The 14,966-nt window shown below is 26.5% G+C and overlaps 1 protein-coding gene and 1 pseudogene across 1 annotated transcript; both read left to right on the top strand.

The window, feature by feature from the left end:
* The first annotated feature begins 3,969 nt into the window (after positions 1-3,969).
* LOC113555026 lies at positions 3,970-6,330 on the top strand (annotated as a pseudogene).
* A 729-nt stretch (positions 6,331-7,059) lies between these two features.
* On the top strand, positions 7,060-14,153 carry LOC113555025 (nuclear valosin-containing protein-like). The gene is made up of 14 exons (XM_026959305.1): positions 7,060-7,288; positions 7,365-7,500; positions 7,559-7,745; positions 7,959-8,046; positions 8,117-8,290; positions 8,361-8,495; positions 8,561-8,780; positions 8,847-9,120; positions 10,531-10,837; positions 10,922-11,089; positions 11,160-11,279; positions 11,342-11,560; positions 11,620-11,847; positions 13,768-14,153. Exons 1-14 carry the CDS (start codon positions 7,172-7,174, stop codon positions 13,819-13,821), a joined length of 2,427 nt encoding a protein of 808 aa, XP_026815106.1. The 5' UTR covers positions 7,060-7,171; the 3' UTR covers positions 13,822-14,153.
* Positions 14,154-14,966: the final 813 nt, after the last annotated feature.

The following is a 14,966-nucleotide window of genomic DNA, read 5'->3' as shown; positions in this document are numbered from 1 at the left end:
TGTATTATGTATTAAATTTCCTATTTTACTAACTACACATTGAGTTGAGACATTTAATATTAATAATTGTTTTTATTTTAGTATTATTTATAAGCATGAGTTAGAATTTTATTTGTAATTGACAATATAAATGCAATATCGATTGTAATTTAACTTATAAAACCTCAACAACTAGTTTCAAAAATAATTATAATTATTTTCACACTATTAGGTTTTAGTAGATACTATCATGTGTCTTTTAAATTTTGATTCTAAATTAATATTTTTGAATAATAATATTAATAAAATTAATATTTAATTCGCTAATCACTTACTTATATTGAATAGCTATTTAATGACAATTGGTAGTATAGTGATTTAGTTAATTCTTAAAAAAGGTGGTAATGTAGGGACAAAAACTATTAAGGAATAATAATTTAATGTTAATCAAATTTTAATTTCAGTTTATTTTATATTTTAAAGATTTACTCTTAAAAAATATGTTCTATGCCGTTAGTACTAAGAACTTGTGAATATTTAACAAATACACTTAAATTTATACTATAATTACATAATATATGTATTTATACACGCATAAATTAAATTATATATCATATACTCGCATGGCATAAGTTCGGGCTGTTTATAAGCTATGGATATCAAATTTTAGATGACATTTATTTATATTATACCACTGTAAAAATTAAAAAAATTGCGGCTGATAACTTTATATTTGTATACATTATATAGCTGTCTAAAGTTAATCCTCATTTGACATAACTTCAGACGTACATTTATTTATCTCAAGTGTTATTCTTATGGTAAGAAAAATTTAGAAATGTTAAGGGTAGTTTTGACATTATAGAATGTTTTAAAAAAACATTTCTTATAAATACTGATAATATTTAGTGAATTACTAGTCAGTAACGATAGTGCTTGTTTTGCTAAGTTATTAACGATTTTTTTTTTTTTTGTCCATTTTAAATAATGTAATATATATTTATATTATATTATTATTAGTGTATAATAATGTCATGAAAATGGCAATGATGAAATATTCATATATTATCTAATCGACACGAATGTAAAATAAAAAACAATCGTTATATCTATATTAGTACTTACAATATGAAATCAATATTATGAGTTATGACACATGTTTGTTTTTAATTTCAATAAAATTAAATACATTTTTACGTTTAAAAAAATATACAAAAAACATATGTGATTTATTTTTATAAAAATAGGTAACAATAATGATAGTACCATACAAACAGATTATATAATATAAATATTATAAAATGTTATGATAAAATTATCTTCTTCAATCTATTATACTTTAACTATATCTGCGAACGCCTAACACTATATTAAAACTTCTACGCACTCGGTTGCAGCCAAACCGTCAAAGGTAAATTCAAACAGTGATAATAATACAATCTGAACCTATCGTCGACGTATAAAATAAAATGATAATTTAGATAATGATGACGGTCTTGGCGATCATTTTCGTCGCGTCTTATAGTTATAGTTATAAGTAATAATATTATTTGTAATGCACGATCAGGAAATACTGACAATGCAGAGTACATGTTTACGCTTAGAACACTGCCTAATTTATTATTACGGATTATAATTATTTCATAAAATGTCAGATTTCTAGTCCCGAATGATATTTCCTAGTAATTCTTGACAATATCAGCTGATTTTCATTATATTTAACATGTTATGTATTTACTTTTTTAATACATTTAAAAACTTGTTGTTTAAACATTTTTAAAAATAATGAATAGCTTAGTATAATACTAATAATGTATTGTATTTTTTTTTTAAATAAACTGTTTTATCTGAATCGATGTTTAATATAACTTTTATTAACCGTTATATATTAACAAAACAAAATATAATTTTATTCACTACGTACAAAATTGATACTATACGCCTCATACCTACTAATGATAAATGAAATAATGACTAATGATGATAGTCGATAACTTAAAGAAAGGTTGATATAAAATACAACAAATAAAATTAGATCAAATGCAGTTATTGCTAAAGAAGTCGAAGATTAATCAGATAAAAAAATGTGTTATTAATTTATTATTATTATAGTTTATTATTTCCTATTATTTGATAGATAATATAAATTATTCACAGCTACAATACATAGTCCTATAGAATAGCCTTCAATTATAATTGACAATAATATACTAGGCATATAATATGGACAATCAGGTAATTATAACGGCGAAATAGCATTTCGTTTAGCAATAATACATTTTATCTAAATATTTATTCAAAATTTCTATTCTTTACGGTTATTTATTTCCAAATAACATTTTTTTTTTTTCAAAGATATTGTTCTACGTAAATTTCTCCGTTTTCTGTTGTCCTAGCTTTTCCTATAATTTAATTTTTATTTTAACCGATTTTTTTGAAGGTATTAGAAATTTTTACCTTTAAAAATTATTTAAGTACTAATAAGATATGCTTTTGTTCAGAAATCGCTCTATTAAGTGGAAGATTGGAGTATTTTTATTGCTTCAAAAGTTGATGACAGACACAAAAAGAAAAACAAACATTCTTCATTGTTAAATTAATGTTACATTCAACGCCCTACTCAGGATCTAATACAAGTCCTGTTCATTATTTACAATCACCTAAGAAATTTATACAGAAAGCTATATATGTTGTTAAAAAAACAAATTTATGTTTTAATAATTTTAATATAAAAACGAATAATATGTAATTATTATTTATAGATACATTATGATGTTTCAAGAATTAATTATTAATATTTTTTTGTAGTCATTATTAATGTTATAACGTTTATATTTAGCAAACAAATATATACATAATTTATTAATACTTAAAAATTAGTAGCCACAAATTATTCATCCATTTATTGTTTATTTGTTTTCAAGCCATTTCATTCGTGTTTAACTAAATTTGTTAAATTAGTCGTAAAAATAGGATCATATAATTTTTCTCTAAAAATTAGCTGATGGTTAAAAATATTGAATATTTTAATTGTTATTGAAAACAAAAATGCGATAATGTATAATAATAATTGTCAAGCAGCATCGTAGTGTGCTCAACACAGGTAAGTGGTTTTTGAATAATGATTAATAGCAATTAACAGAATGTAATGGTGGAAATATTGTATTGATAAATTGATATAGAGCTCTTTCAAATGAGGACGTTCATTATTATAAATTCCATAACGGCACTCATCAGAAGTTTATTTAGGCATATTTAATGGATGCGGTTGGTCTAGATAATTTTTCTAATTCAGTGATGTGGCCCGTGGAGACCTTCGTTACTCCAAACCCCTCAACAAAATAAAAGCTCTAAATTGTTAAAAATAGATTTAGGTACATAATTTCGATCATTAAAATTTAGGATTACTAATCTAAATACAATATTCTAGTTTTCATAATTTATTATTAAAATAAAGTTATTTTATAATATTAATTCAATATAACTTTTTTTATAACCCCCATGCAATTAATTCTTGTGTACGAAACGTACATTGTAATTAACACTTATAGCTAGTTAATAATTTTGTAGATTACCCCATGATAAAGTAATTAGTAAATTGAATAATTGATCAATAATTTACTCATAATTTCAATTATATTTTTCGTGTTCCAGGATCCAAATGGGGGAGTTTAAGGATTCCCATTTATCGTAGGTATAATTAATTTGGTAGCATATTTCATTAAATGCATGCAGCGCACACGCTACCGATAGTATATTGTGCACTTTAGTAACGTAAATGCTTCAAATCTTATTTGATTCAGATATCCTCACGAAAAAAATACAATGCTTCTTTGTTATAAATTAGTAATATAGTGTTAAATACTTGACGGTGATTAATTGTTCTTTTTAAAATTATTGTCAATCGTCTACTAGGTAATCACTAATCAGTGTTAACTTGTATGTGTGTCGAGTACGTTGCACTATTATAGGTATTTTACAGCTCAGACCATGCATATACCATCGGCCATTATCACCGATTGGTGGATATATATGTGTTTAGTCATCGCAGTGACGACCGTCTATTATTTTTGTGTTTCGACATTTATTACATGAGAAAAACTAAATGTTCTTTACATTAAACCAATTCCGTTGTTTGGTAACATTTCAAATCAGGCTTTGGACAAATACCATGCATTGGAATTTTACAATAAAATCTATCACAAGTTCACTGGTCACAGATACGGAGGACTGTTCCAGATGAGAACGCCTTATTTAATGATCCGCGATGCAGAACTGTTCAACGACGTGTTAATAAAAAACTTCTCGTCCTTCACTGATCGTGGTGTCTACTCGGATACAAAGGTAAATCCACTGTCGGGAAACATATTATTCATGGAAAATCCTCGATGGAAAATAATGCGAAACAAACTAACCCCAGCATTCACGCCGGGAAAACTTAAATTTATGCATGATCAGATGAAAGAGTGTAGTAATATATTAATGAAAAATATTGATAAATGTTTAACGGAAGATAACAACGAAATAGAAATAAGAGACGTTATAGAAAAGTATTCGGCCGATGCCATCGGCACTTGCATTTTCGGGTTCAAGTTAGACGTCATATGATGATGAATCCGCGTTTCATAAATACGTAAAATTGTTATTTTTACCATCACTAAAAACGCTTTTTGGACAGCTGTGTTTGATGATCACGCCTGCACTTTTAAGTGTTGTAAGATTGAAAGATTTCCCAACGGAGGTAGCTGACTTTTTTCGCACAGCGATAACAGAGACTATAACGTATAGAGAAGAAAATAAAATAATCAAAAATGATTTCGTTCAAGTTTTAATGAAAGCAAGAAATGATTTAGTTTTGAATACAAATTTACCTAATCACGGTGAAATATTATTACAATTAAAATGCATTTATTCATAATATGTTTAGTGTATAATAAATAATTTTGATTTTGCTTATGTATGTCGAGTAACAATAACCGTCGAATTAAGAAAGCAATCATTAGTGTCACCTGACATATATTTAAAATATTAAAACTAAAAATAAAAATTTATTGGTACATACAATTTAAGAATTCTTTTAAGAAAAATTTACTGAACTACAAATTATTGCAAATGCTTTTGGTATGTTTGTCGCTGGGTTCAATACAGCTGTATGTACTCTAAGTTATTGTTTACATGAACTAGCGTTAAATAAATCTATTCAAGATAGAATACGTCAAGAAATTCAACTGAAACTTTCCATAAATGACGGACAAATTAACAACAGGTTTTCGATGGATCTTCATTACTTAGATATGGTTATAGCAGGTAATTTCTTATAATATTCAGTGGCGTATTTACAACTTAGTATTTTTTTGGGGAGGGGGGATTTATTACATTATATATTTATTATATACATAAATATTCAATATGGTCAAATTATAAAATAAAATCAAAATTTCTATTCTTATTTGCTAAATCGTAAATCCCCTGGGAATGGGAACCACCAGCACCTCCCTTCAGTCCCTCCCCAAAAATACGCTATTGATAATACTATTATACAAATAATTCGAATTTATTATGGAATAGTACCTATTGTTTTTTTTTAAACTGTATCTCTAGGCTATAACTATTTAATTTACTGGTTTAGAGTTATTATTTTTATCCTCAACTTATGCGCATTATTCGTATTATTTTCATTTAATTAAAATAAATATTCACATTTGGTACTATTTGGAAAATAATCAAATAATTCATATGATTTTTTTAAAATTTTATTGTAGAAATTAAAATAAAAATTCAATATATTTGGTTGATAATTATTGAATTGCAGTAAATAATACTTTTTAAATAACAAAGAACTTTTAAACCGAATTTTCAATTTGTTTCTTAAATTAAGAAATAATCAAAATAACACATTATATTATTTAATTATTACATTTTTTAGAAACATTACGGATGTATCCTCCAATTATTGCAGTATTCAGAAACATATCGAGTATCAAACGATTCATTAATAATTGAAAATGGTCAAAAAATAGTAATTCCTGTTTATGCATTGCATCATGATAGTAAGTATTATTACGGACCCTAAAAAGTTTATTCCTGAAAGATTTTCAGAAGAAGAGAAAGCTAAACGGCCAACCGGTATTTACCTTCCATTCGGTGATGGGCCTCGAATGTGCATAGGTATATTTTTTTCGATGGAAAGTTCAAATGCAATAAATGTAAATAATTTTTAATTTTCTAGGAAAACGTTTTGCGGAGATGCAAATAAAATTAGCAATTGTTAAAATTTTAACTAAATATGAGGTATTTCCATGTGAAAAAACAGAAATTCCTCTAAAATATTCTAATAACGTTTTTACATAAGTGATAACGTATTAACTTGTTTGCCAATATTCATATAGCTAAATATCCCAAGCATGAACTAAGATCTTACTCGTTTACACACACATTTGTCGCAAAAACGAACGGCATTAATACTTAATTTGTTATACATAGTCGTTTAGACCATTTTTAAAGGAGTTTAATATAGGCAATTTTTCTACAAGCGATCGTTTTGCTCGCATGTGACTAGTTATTAATTCACGTGTTTGGCTCATAGTCGTTGGCCATTGATTTTTGATTATATCACAGATTCACAAATACATACATATACATTTCGACGAAGCATTCAAGTATGGGCGGTTAAGTCAATGGTAGTAGGTACTGCGGTGTTAAAGTACTGTTAATAATATAACGTTTTAATAATAATATTTATTTATGAGAATATAAATACTTGAAAGAGTCAAACCATAAAATAATAGTAATATAATTATGTCTAAAAATCGGGTATATAATATAAATGATATGAAAAATATCGAAAACAATTATAATTTTAATTTCTGCATTATATTTTTTCTATGCCGCCGTCAGTAGTTTGATTAAAAAAAAATTACGATCGGGGAGAATAGCAACGACGATTATCCGTTACACAAAATGATAATAATTCTCTTTCGATCGTATCTGTGTGTTTTGTTAGGTTATGTTCGCATGTTGCATCGCTTACTCGCTTATCGTTATCACATATTAATGTTCATTATGTTATAGACATTTCGCGATTTCTCATTTCAAATTTTTTTTTCTTTACTCTTCTCGTTTCTATGGCTTACGAGTTTATCATTAATTTATAAATTATTAAAAATTGGTCAGAGATTTTATCGCCCTCATAATGTTGCGTTTGCATCATTACGATCTGCAGACAAATTTCAGCTTAAAATATTTGTCCAAGACATCATTGCAAGATGTTCAATACTCCGATCGATTTATTATACCCCGCGTTGAAGAGGTAATTAAATTGAATGAAATATATATATATATATTGCTGATCGTTATAAACATCAAACGTCATTAATTTATTACAGTATTTGAACCGTTTTATGCAATCCACAAGAAAACGAAGATTTCTGGATAAAGAACTAATTGTCAATGCCTTGCGATCAGAGTATCCAGAGTATAATAGAAAACCGTGGGGCGTTATGTCGAATTTGACTGCTAGAGGTTTGTGGCTTGTTAATTTTAACCTCTTATCTCCTTGTAATTGTTGCGTTTCCTTCAGCGTTAGTTGTACTCGATAATATAAAAGACGGCAAACTAGTAGAAGAATTATCATCGGAAGACTCAACCATTGACATAATGTCTTCTGGAGACGAACATATTGACATTACAAATGATTTGGATCCTCCAGAAAATCCAAAACATTATATCACCGATGTAAACAGTTCAGCTTCTGAATTAGCTCAAGAGTATGTATTATGTTTATTTTATTTTGATATGCCAGATTGAATACCAATTGATTAATTTATTGATTCACTTAAATGAAATGGACCAATCTTGGGCCCCTAAATTATGAGCTTATTACTTATTTATGTATTAAATAATTGTTCATGCAATTTAGAATCATTATTATAAATAATTGTTTGTAAGAAATATTTATAATACTTGAAATATGATTTTAGAGTTGGATCAAATTCTTTTGCCTGTGATATAACTACTAATGGTGATAGCAATAAGCCAGCCACTGGTCCTAGTGAATTTGAGAACATGGTATTTACTATTTAATTTGACAAGTATTAAAATTTATAATTAAGAATATTAATTGATATATCATTTATAGCCTGGTTGGGTAATAGACAAAATGCCAATGAAAAGTGTAAAAAGAAAAAATAATTTAGACAAAACTGTCGAAGGAATGCCAACACCTTTGAAAAAAGTTTGCCAACAATTAGGTACAACAGAAGAAGTAACTTTAACGTTTGATGATTTAGCTGGTTGTGATTCCGTGTTGTTGGTAATAAACATAATCTATCATAATAAATCCCACTTTGTTTTATTAATTTTATCATATTACTTGTGTTTAGGAAATATGTCAACTAATTATGCATATCAAGCACCCAGAAGTTTATAAGACATTAGGTGTATCTCCACCAAAAGGATTTTTGTTGCATGGCCCACCTGGATGTGGTAAAACACTCTTAGCACAGGCAGTAGCAGGAGTATGTAAATTCATATATTGTTTTTTATTAATATTGTTTAGTATTAACTATCTTTAACATTTTAGGAGCTAAAGATTCCATTAATAAGTATTGCTGCTCCACAACTAGTTGTCGGTATAAGTGGAGAGTCAGAAAAACGAGTGAGAAAATTGTTTGAAACTGCTGTTAAATCGGCACCTTGTGTTCTGTTCATTGATGAAGTAGACTCAATTTCTCCACATAGAGAAACCACTTCACGTGATATGGAACGTAGAATTGTTGCTCAATTACTATCATCGTTAGACAGTGAGAATACTAATTTATAAAAAAATTGTAATGATTTAAACAAATTGTATATGAATTTGGTTTTAGATTTAAAAGATGATGACAAAGTAATTGTGATTGGCGCTACAAATCGTCCTGACAGTTTAGATCCAGCATTGAGACGAGCTGGCCGGTTTGATCGTGAAGTCTGCCTCGGTATTCCTGATAGACAATCTCGCAGAGCAATGTTAGATCTTATGTGCAAAAATTTACGAATTGATCCAACTGTCAATTTGGATAAATTAAGTGAGTTAACACCAGGTTATGTTGGTGCTGATTTGAAATCTCTAACAAGAGAAGCAGCCACTGTAGCAGCTAATAGGTAAATATCTCTATTTCATACTTATTAATTTCATAGTCACAAATATTTACTGTATTGTATAATTTCTAATTCTTTGATTAGTTAATGTAAAGTCTTGTAAATCTCAACTTTATTTTGTATATTTATATATTGAAAAGTAAAATGAATATTTTGTATTGTGCCATAACTAATTATTCTTAATTATTATAACCATTCAGTTTTTAGTTAATGTTCAAATATTATTTTGGTTCTCACATTAACAATGTCAAAAAAAGTCTAACCTTCATTTGTTGTGTCTGTTGTACTGATGCATAACAAATAGCAAATTTGATGTCCAGAATAATTAATTTTATCATGCTTTAGCATTAGAGTGTATTGACCTATTATCAAATTTTAAGAGGACGCCATACCCGCATGTAGTCTCTATCTTACTAACGTACATCATAACAAATTTGCATTCAGCAGAACACATTTTGTGATATTAGCTTTATTATTAGAGTAAATTTATTAAATTTAAAGACAAGAATATTATCTAGAAAATTACATATGCTTTTATTGATATTATCATTTTAAAATTGTAATATTTTACATAACTATAACTTACTTTAATATGATAATATCAATAAAAGCATATGTCATTGTCTAAATAATATTTTTACCTTTAAATTTGATAATAGGTAAATTTACTCTAATATTAAAGCTAACATCACAAAATGTATTCTGCTGAACAAAAATTTGTATGATGTACATTAGTAAGATAGACAACACATGCGGGTATGGCATCCTTTTATGGTAAATGTTTTATCTAAGTTATATGTACATTTGTACATTTTTACTATAACTTACTTCATAATTAAAATATTTATAAAAGCTTATGAAGAACCTAGATAATATTTTTCACTTCAAATTTCATATTAGGTTAATTTAACCAGTGGAATATGACAATTCAACAATAATACAATAATACAATATAATTATTATTGTGTGATTAAATTAACTGTTCTTTATATTAAATGTACTATAAAGGGTTAAATTGCATTTATTTTGTTATTATTTAATATAAATACATTTTATAGTAAATTATATAAATTAATACTTTTAGTTTAGTAATTATAAATCTAGTAGAATGTAACTAAGCAAATAATCTTGATTCCTGTAATTTTTGGATTGTTAATTTGTGTAGATGATTGAGTAAAGAATAATTTAAAAGTAGTAAATATTTTATATCCCAAAAGACTATAATTTAGTTTGAATACTACGCAATATTTTCATTCAATAAATTTCCTTTTTTTAGATTTGCATTATATTTTTAATCAATTTAAACCACAAAATCATTATAAAGTAAATGTTTTCAAAAATTTTAAATTTATTTTTATTTTTTTTATAATAATTTATTTATTCAAGTATATTTTATTCAATGTATTTTAATAGAACTATTGAAGCCATAAAAAAGAAATTGCAAGTAATATCTGATAATGATAAGCCTGATGAGACTGAGCAGTTACTGTCTTCAAACAAAAACAAAATCAAAGATACATTAAAATTGCTTCGTTCAGATAATTTTATTCCAATAAATGAAGTGAGTGAAATTCAAATTGAATTAAATGATTTCAAAGAAGCTCTGAAGAAAGTGGTTCCTTCGTCCAAAAGAGAAGGATTTGTTACAGTACCCAATGTTACATGGGATGATATTGGTTCTTTAAAAAAAATAAGAGAAGAACTTCACATGGCTATGTTGGTCAGTATATATGGATATTATCATTATTTAATATTTTTTATTTTTACAGATTTGTAGTATAAAAAATGTATTTAATTGTTTTAGGCTCCAGTAACTCACGCTAAAGAATTCACTGCATTGGGTTTAGATGTTCCTACTGGAGTTTTATTATGTGGACCTCCTGGCTGTGGTAAAACATTGTTAGCAAAAGCTGTAGCAAATGAAGCTGGTATTAATTTTATATCCATTAAAGGCCCCGAATTATTGAATATGGTAAATATTATATATTGGCTTAATTTAACATGGTTTAATCAGCTTTATTATTATTTATTATAATCCATAGTATGTTGGTGAAAGTGAACGAGGAGTACGTCAGTGTTTCCAAAGAGCACGTAATTCACAGCCTTGCGTCATATTTTTTGACGAAATTGATGCACTTTGTCCTAAAAGAAGTGATATGGATGTATGTATAATTGACATTAGGTTTGTTTATAAATATCTTAAAAAATAATTTATTTTGTTTAGGCAAATGGTCGTTCTGGTCAACGCGTTGTCAATCAGCTATTAACTGAAATGGATGGTTTTGAAGGCGGTAGAAGTGGTGGTGTTTTTGTTATGGGTGCAACAAATCGGCCAGATATGATAGACCCTGCTGTTCTTAGACCAGGGCGTTTAGATAAAGTATTATATGTTGGATTGCCAGATGCAGAAGGCCGTGTGGACATATTAAAAGCAGTCACTAAAGTATGAAGAACTTAGATTAGTTAAACAATTTTAATACTAAACACTTGTTGTATTTTTAGAATCGTAAAAGACCAGTGTTGGCTGATGACGTTGATTTAGAAGCGATTGGTAAAAATGAAAAATGTTCTTACTTTACTGGAGCTGATTTAGCTGCACTTGTACGAGAGGCAGGTATTATATGTCTGCAGGAGTATATAAGTTCAAATGATGTTAATAAACAATTGGCAATCCAAAGCAAGCACTTTGATGAAGCAATGATGAAAACGAGGCCTTCAGTATCTGCTGAGGTATTAAATTATATTAGATTGTATTATATTACCCATTTAGTATTGTACACTGGTTTTTGTATAGAACTCAAAGTAGGTTTTTGTAACTACAGGAAAAAATAGTTCTTCATACTAAGTGAAATAAAAAATTAAATCATGTGTATAAAACTATATAAATTAATGTGACATAAAAACTTAAAGATTAAAAAATGTGCCTTCATAATCATTTAAATAATATAATAATAATAATTTAACTGAAAAAATATAAAAAGTTGAGTGTAGCATAATAAATTAATTGTTCTTCTTTAATAAATCTTTTATAAACAATTTATAAATTAATTTCTGTAGTACTTATATTTCATAAGTCATGACTAGAGTGCGGTTTTCTATGCAATTGCATACTTTTTTCATTTTAATATTTTTGGATTTTTGTCAGTTATCTCCATGAATCATCATAATTTGAAACTAATGGTGAAATTTTTTTTTTGTATATTTAAAGGTTATTGTATATTTTGGTAAAATTCAAAATTTATCGTATTTTGAATCGAAAATTTTAAAAACTGTATAAAATAATATTTTGTTAAGTAAAAAAATTAAAACTAAATTTCGAGAACGTTCAGCTCTAAGATCTTAATTAAGACCCGACAATGCTAAGTTGCTTCAAATATGACCCTATAACTTCGGTTGACATCAAACGTTTGTTCTCAGTTTTTAAAAATATATTAACTGATAAACGACACAGCTTCACAGAAGAAAAACTTGAAATGCATATGATTATTCATTTTAATAATAAATACAATTTTAAAAATAAATTAAGTTCAGAAAATTCCCAAATTTTTTTTATTAAGTATTTAAGTAAATAATTGTTATAAGTTTTATTGTAAATTTTAAATAGATAAAAAATTCTTACATATCTTTTACATATTTTCATGATTTTGACTGCATATTATATGGCATATTTCGATAGTTTTAAGTGCATAAAAATCTGCGCTCTAATCATGATTATGGGCTAAGATTAATAGTTAACATAAAATAATATTAAAATCTAGTATAATATGCATTTAATTCTTTTAAAATTTGTAAAGGCTGTTTTAAATTTTTTATTAAATTAGCAAGAAATAAAATGTATAAAATCTAAAAGTTAAAATTATTTATTTAATAAGACTTTGGCATCACGTGTTATTGGCACATAGTTAAATTTGAAAAATACTCTTTAATTTAAAATTAAATCTCTATTATTATATTTAATATTTTATAGATAAAACTTAAAGATCTTAATACTTTTTTTTATTCTATACATTTTGTATTTTTTTAATTACTTTTTTAGTTTTTGGCTTTTGGCTAATGAAAATTTTACAGACTGGTCAATATCATTATTAAGTTTATTGACGTTCAGTAGCAAGTTTTATCCCCACAGTGGGAAAGAGGAATTGAGATTTAAAAATTTCAAATTTGGCTGGTTGTGTTTTGTATCCAAATTGAAAATGTTATCTTATAATAACAAAATGACTTATACCTTTATAGCTATGATAAGTTAATAATATTTTATATTTAGAGTGATTCACTGAACATTTTAAGATAAATAATGCTTCTAGATTTTGAATGTCTCAAACTATAATGATATTATAAATATTTTTAGAATAAAAATGTGATAATAGATAAAAAGTGCAACATTTTTAATACAATTAATAGCAACATAATTTTTACTAATGAATTTCTTACTTAATTTTTTTTATCAAAAATTTTTAGAGATTCAACTTATAATTTACATTGTTTAATAAAATCATGTTTACTCATTATATTATCTTTATAATATTATAATTAATATATTTTCTTATAAATGAATATAATTTTAAATTTGTATTAATAATACATTTTAATTCAGCTACACAGTTCAAGATAATACATTTATAAAAATTAAAATGTTTTATTTTTTTTCAGGATCAGGCACATTATGAATTGTTGAAATTAGAATATGCTGCACCAAGAAGTTGAAGTATAAAATATTATTTTACACATAAAATTAAATTCAATGATACTTGTTATGATGAGTATTTGTTCCTGTTAATTTTTATTGTTTTATAAATCATTGTTGAAATGTCTTTTACTGTTGAATTGTTATCTTATGAGTCATAAGATTTTGTGACCTCACAATTTGTCTTTGCCATAGGCCCCACAAATCATAAAGGCCATACTTTCAATAGGTAAATCTTCTTGTATTATTTTTTAATAATATTCTGTACATTAAGATTTATTTTGTTTATTTTTTTTTTTTTTTGCTCATTGTCTCTTTTATTCTTTACACTTAATTACAAAGAAAAAATGTATACAAGATTGTGTAATATATTCTTTTTATAATATTTTAGTTTTTGGCAAGCCATTAAATTGTTTATCCAATGACATTACAACATGAAACATTTTAACCGTTATATTTATGGTATATTATATCATCTTTGTCTTGTGTTTCTATCTTTATTATAAAAGCAATCAGAGATTTACGCCATTTGCACTCTACAGTTTTTTTTATCATTTTAAATCATACTTCTGCTTTATACCTTCTACTGGTTTCCGCTATCGACATTTGACATTATTATAATACTGCAAACCTCAAATTTCTGTAATATTGTCTTGCCCTTATCATCCGTACGCTTAAGAAAGTTTTATCAAACACACAGCAGATGCTTCCTTCACCGAGTGACTGCACCTGTGTGGTCTGGAAAACAAGTATTATAATTAAATTAAATTGATAAAAACCGAATATTTTATAATATTATGGTAGGTAGGTTACCGATTTACATTATTTTCTTCTAACGCTCCTTTTTGCTGAATGTTTTTCATTTTCCGAGTAATATCTATCTGCATGCTACAACAATGTTTATCGCGGTGCAGGAAGAACCTGTGGAAATGTAGAATAATGCAAATGTCTTTTGTTCAGTCAACGGTACCAGGTGTTATACAATGAGTTTTTTAAACGTAAATCGCATCACTCAATTTTGGTGAATACATTAAATTTGAACTTTTTGAAGATGCCAATATTAGTTTTGAAAAAAATGGTAAATGGACTAACAGAGCTAAAATCTTAAATCGAACGTTATTATTATGATATAATATATTTATCATAACGATGTATTGCAGATACC

The sequence above is a fragment of the Rhopalosiphum maidis genome, chromosome 2, assembly GCF_003676215.2.
Source record: "Rhopalosiphum maidis isolate BTI-1 chromosome 2, ASM367621v3, whole genome shotgun sequence".
Taxonomy (NCBI): Eukaryota; Metazoa; Arthropoda; class Insecta; order Hemiptera; family Aphididae; genus Rhopalosiphum; species Rhopalosiphum maidis.
This window is presented reverse-complemented; position numbering and strand designations above follow the sequence as displayed.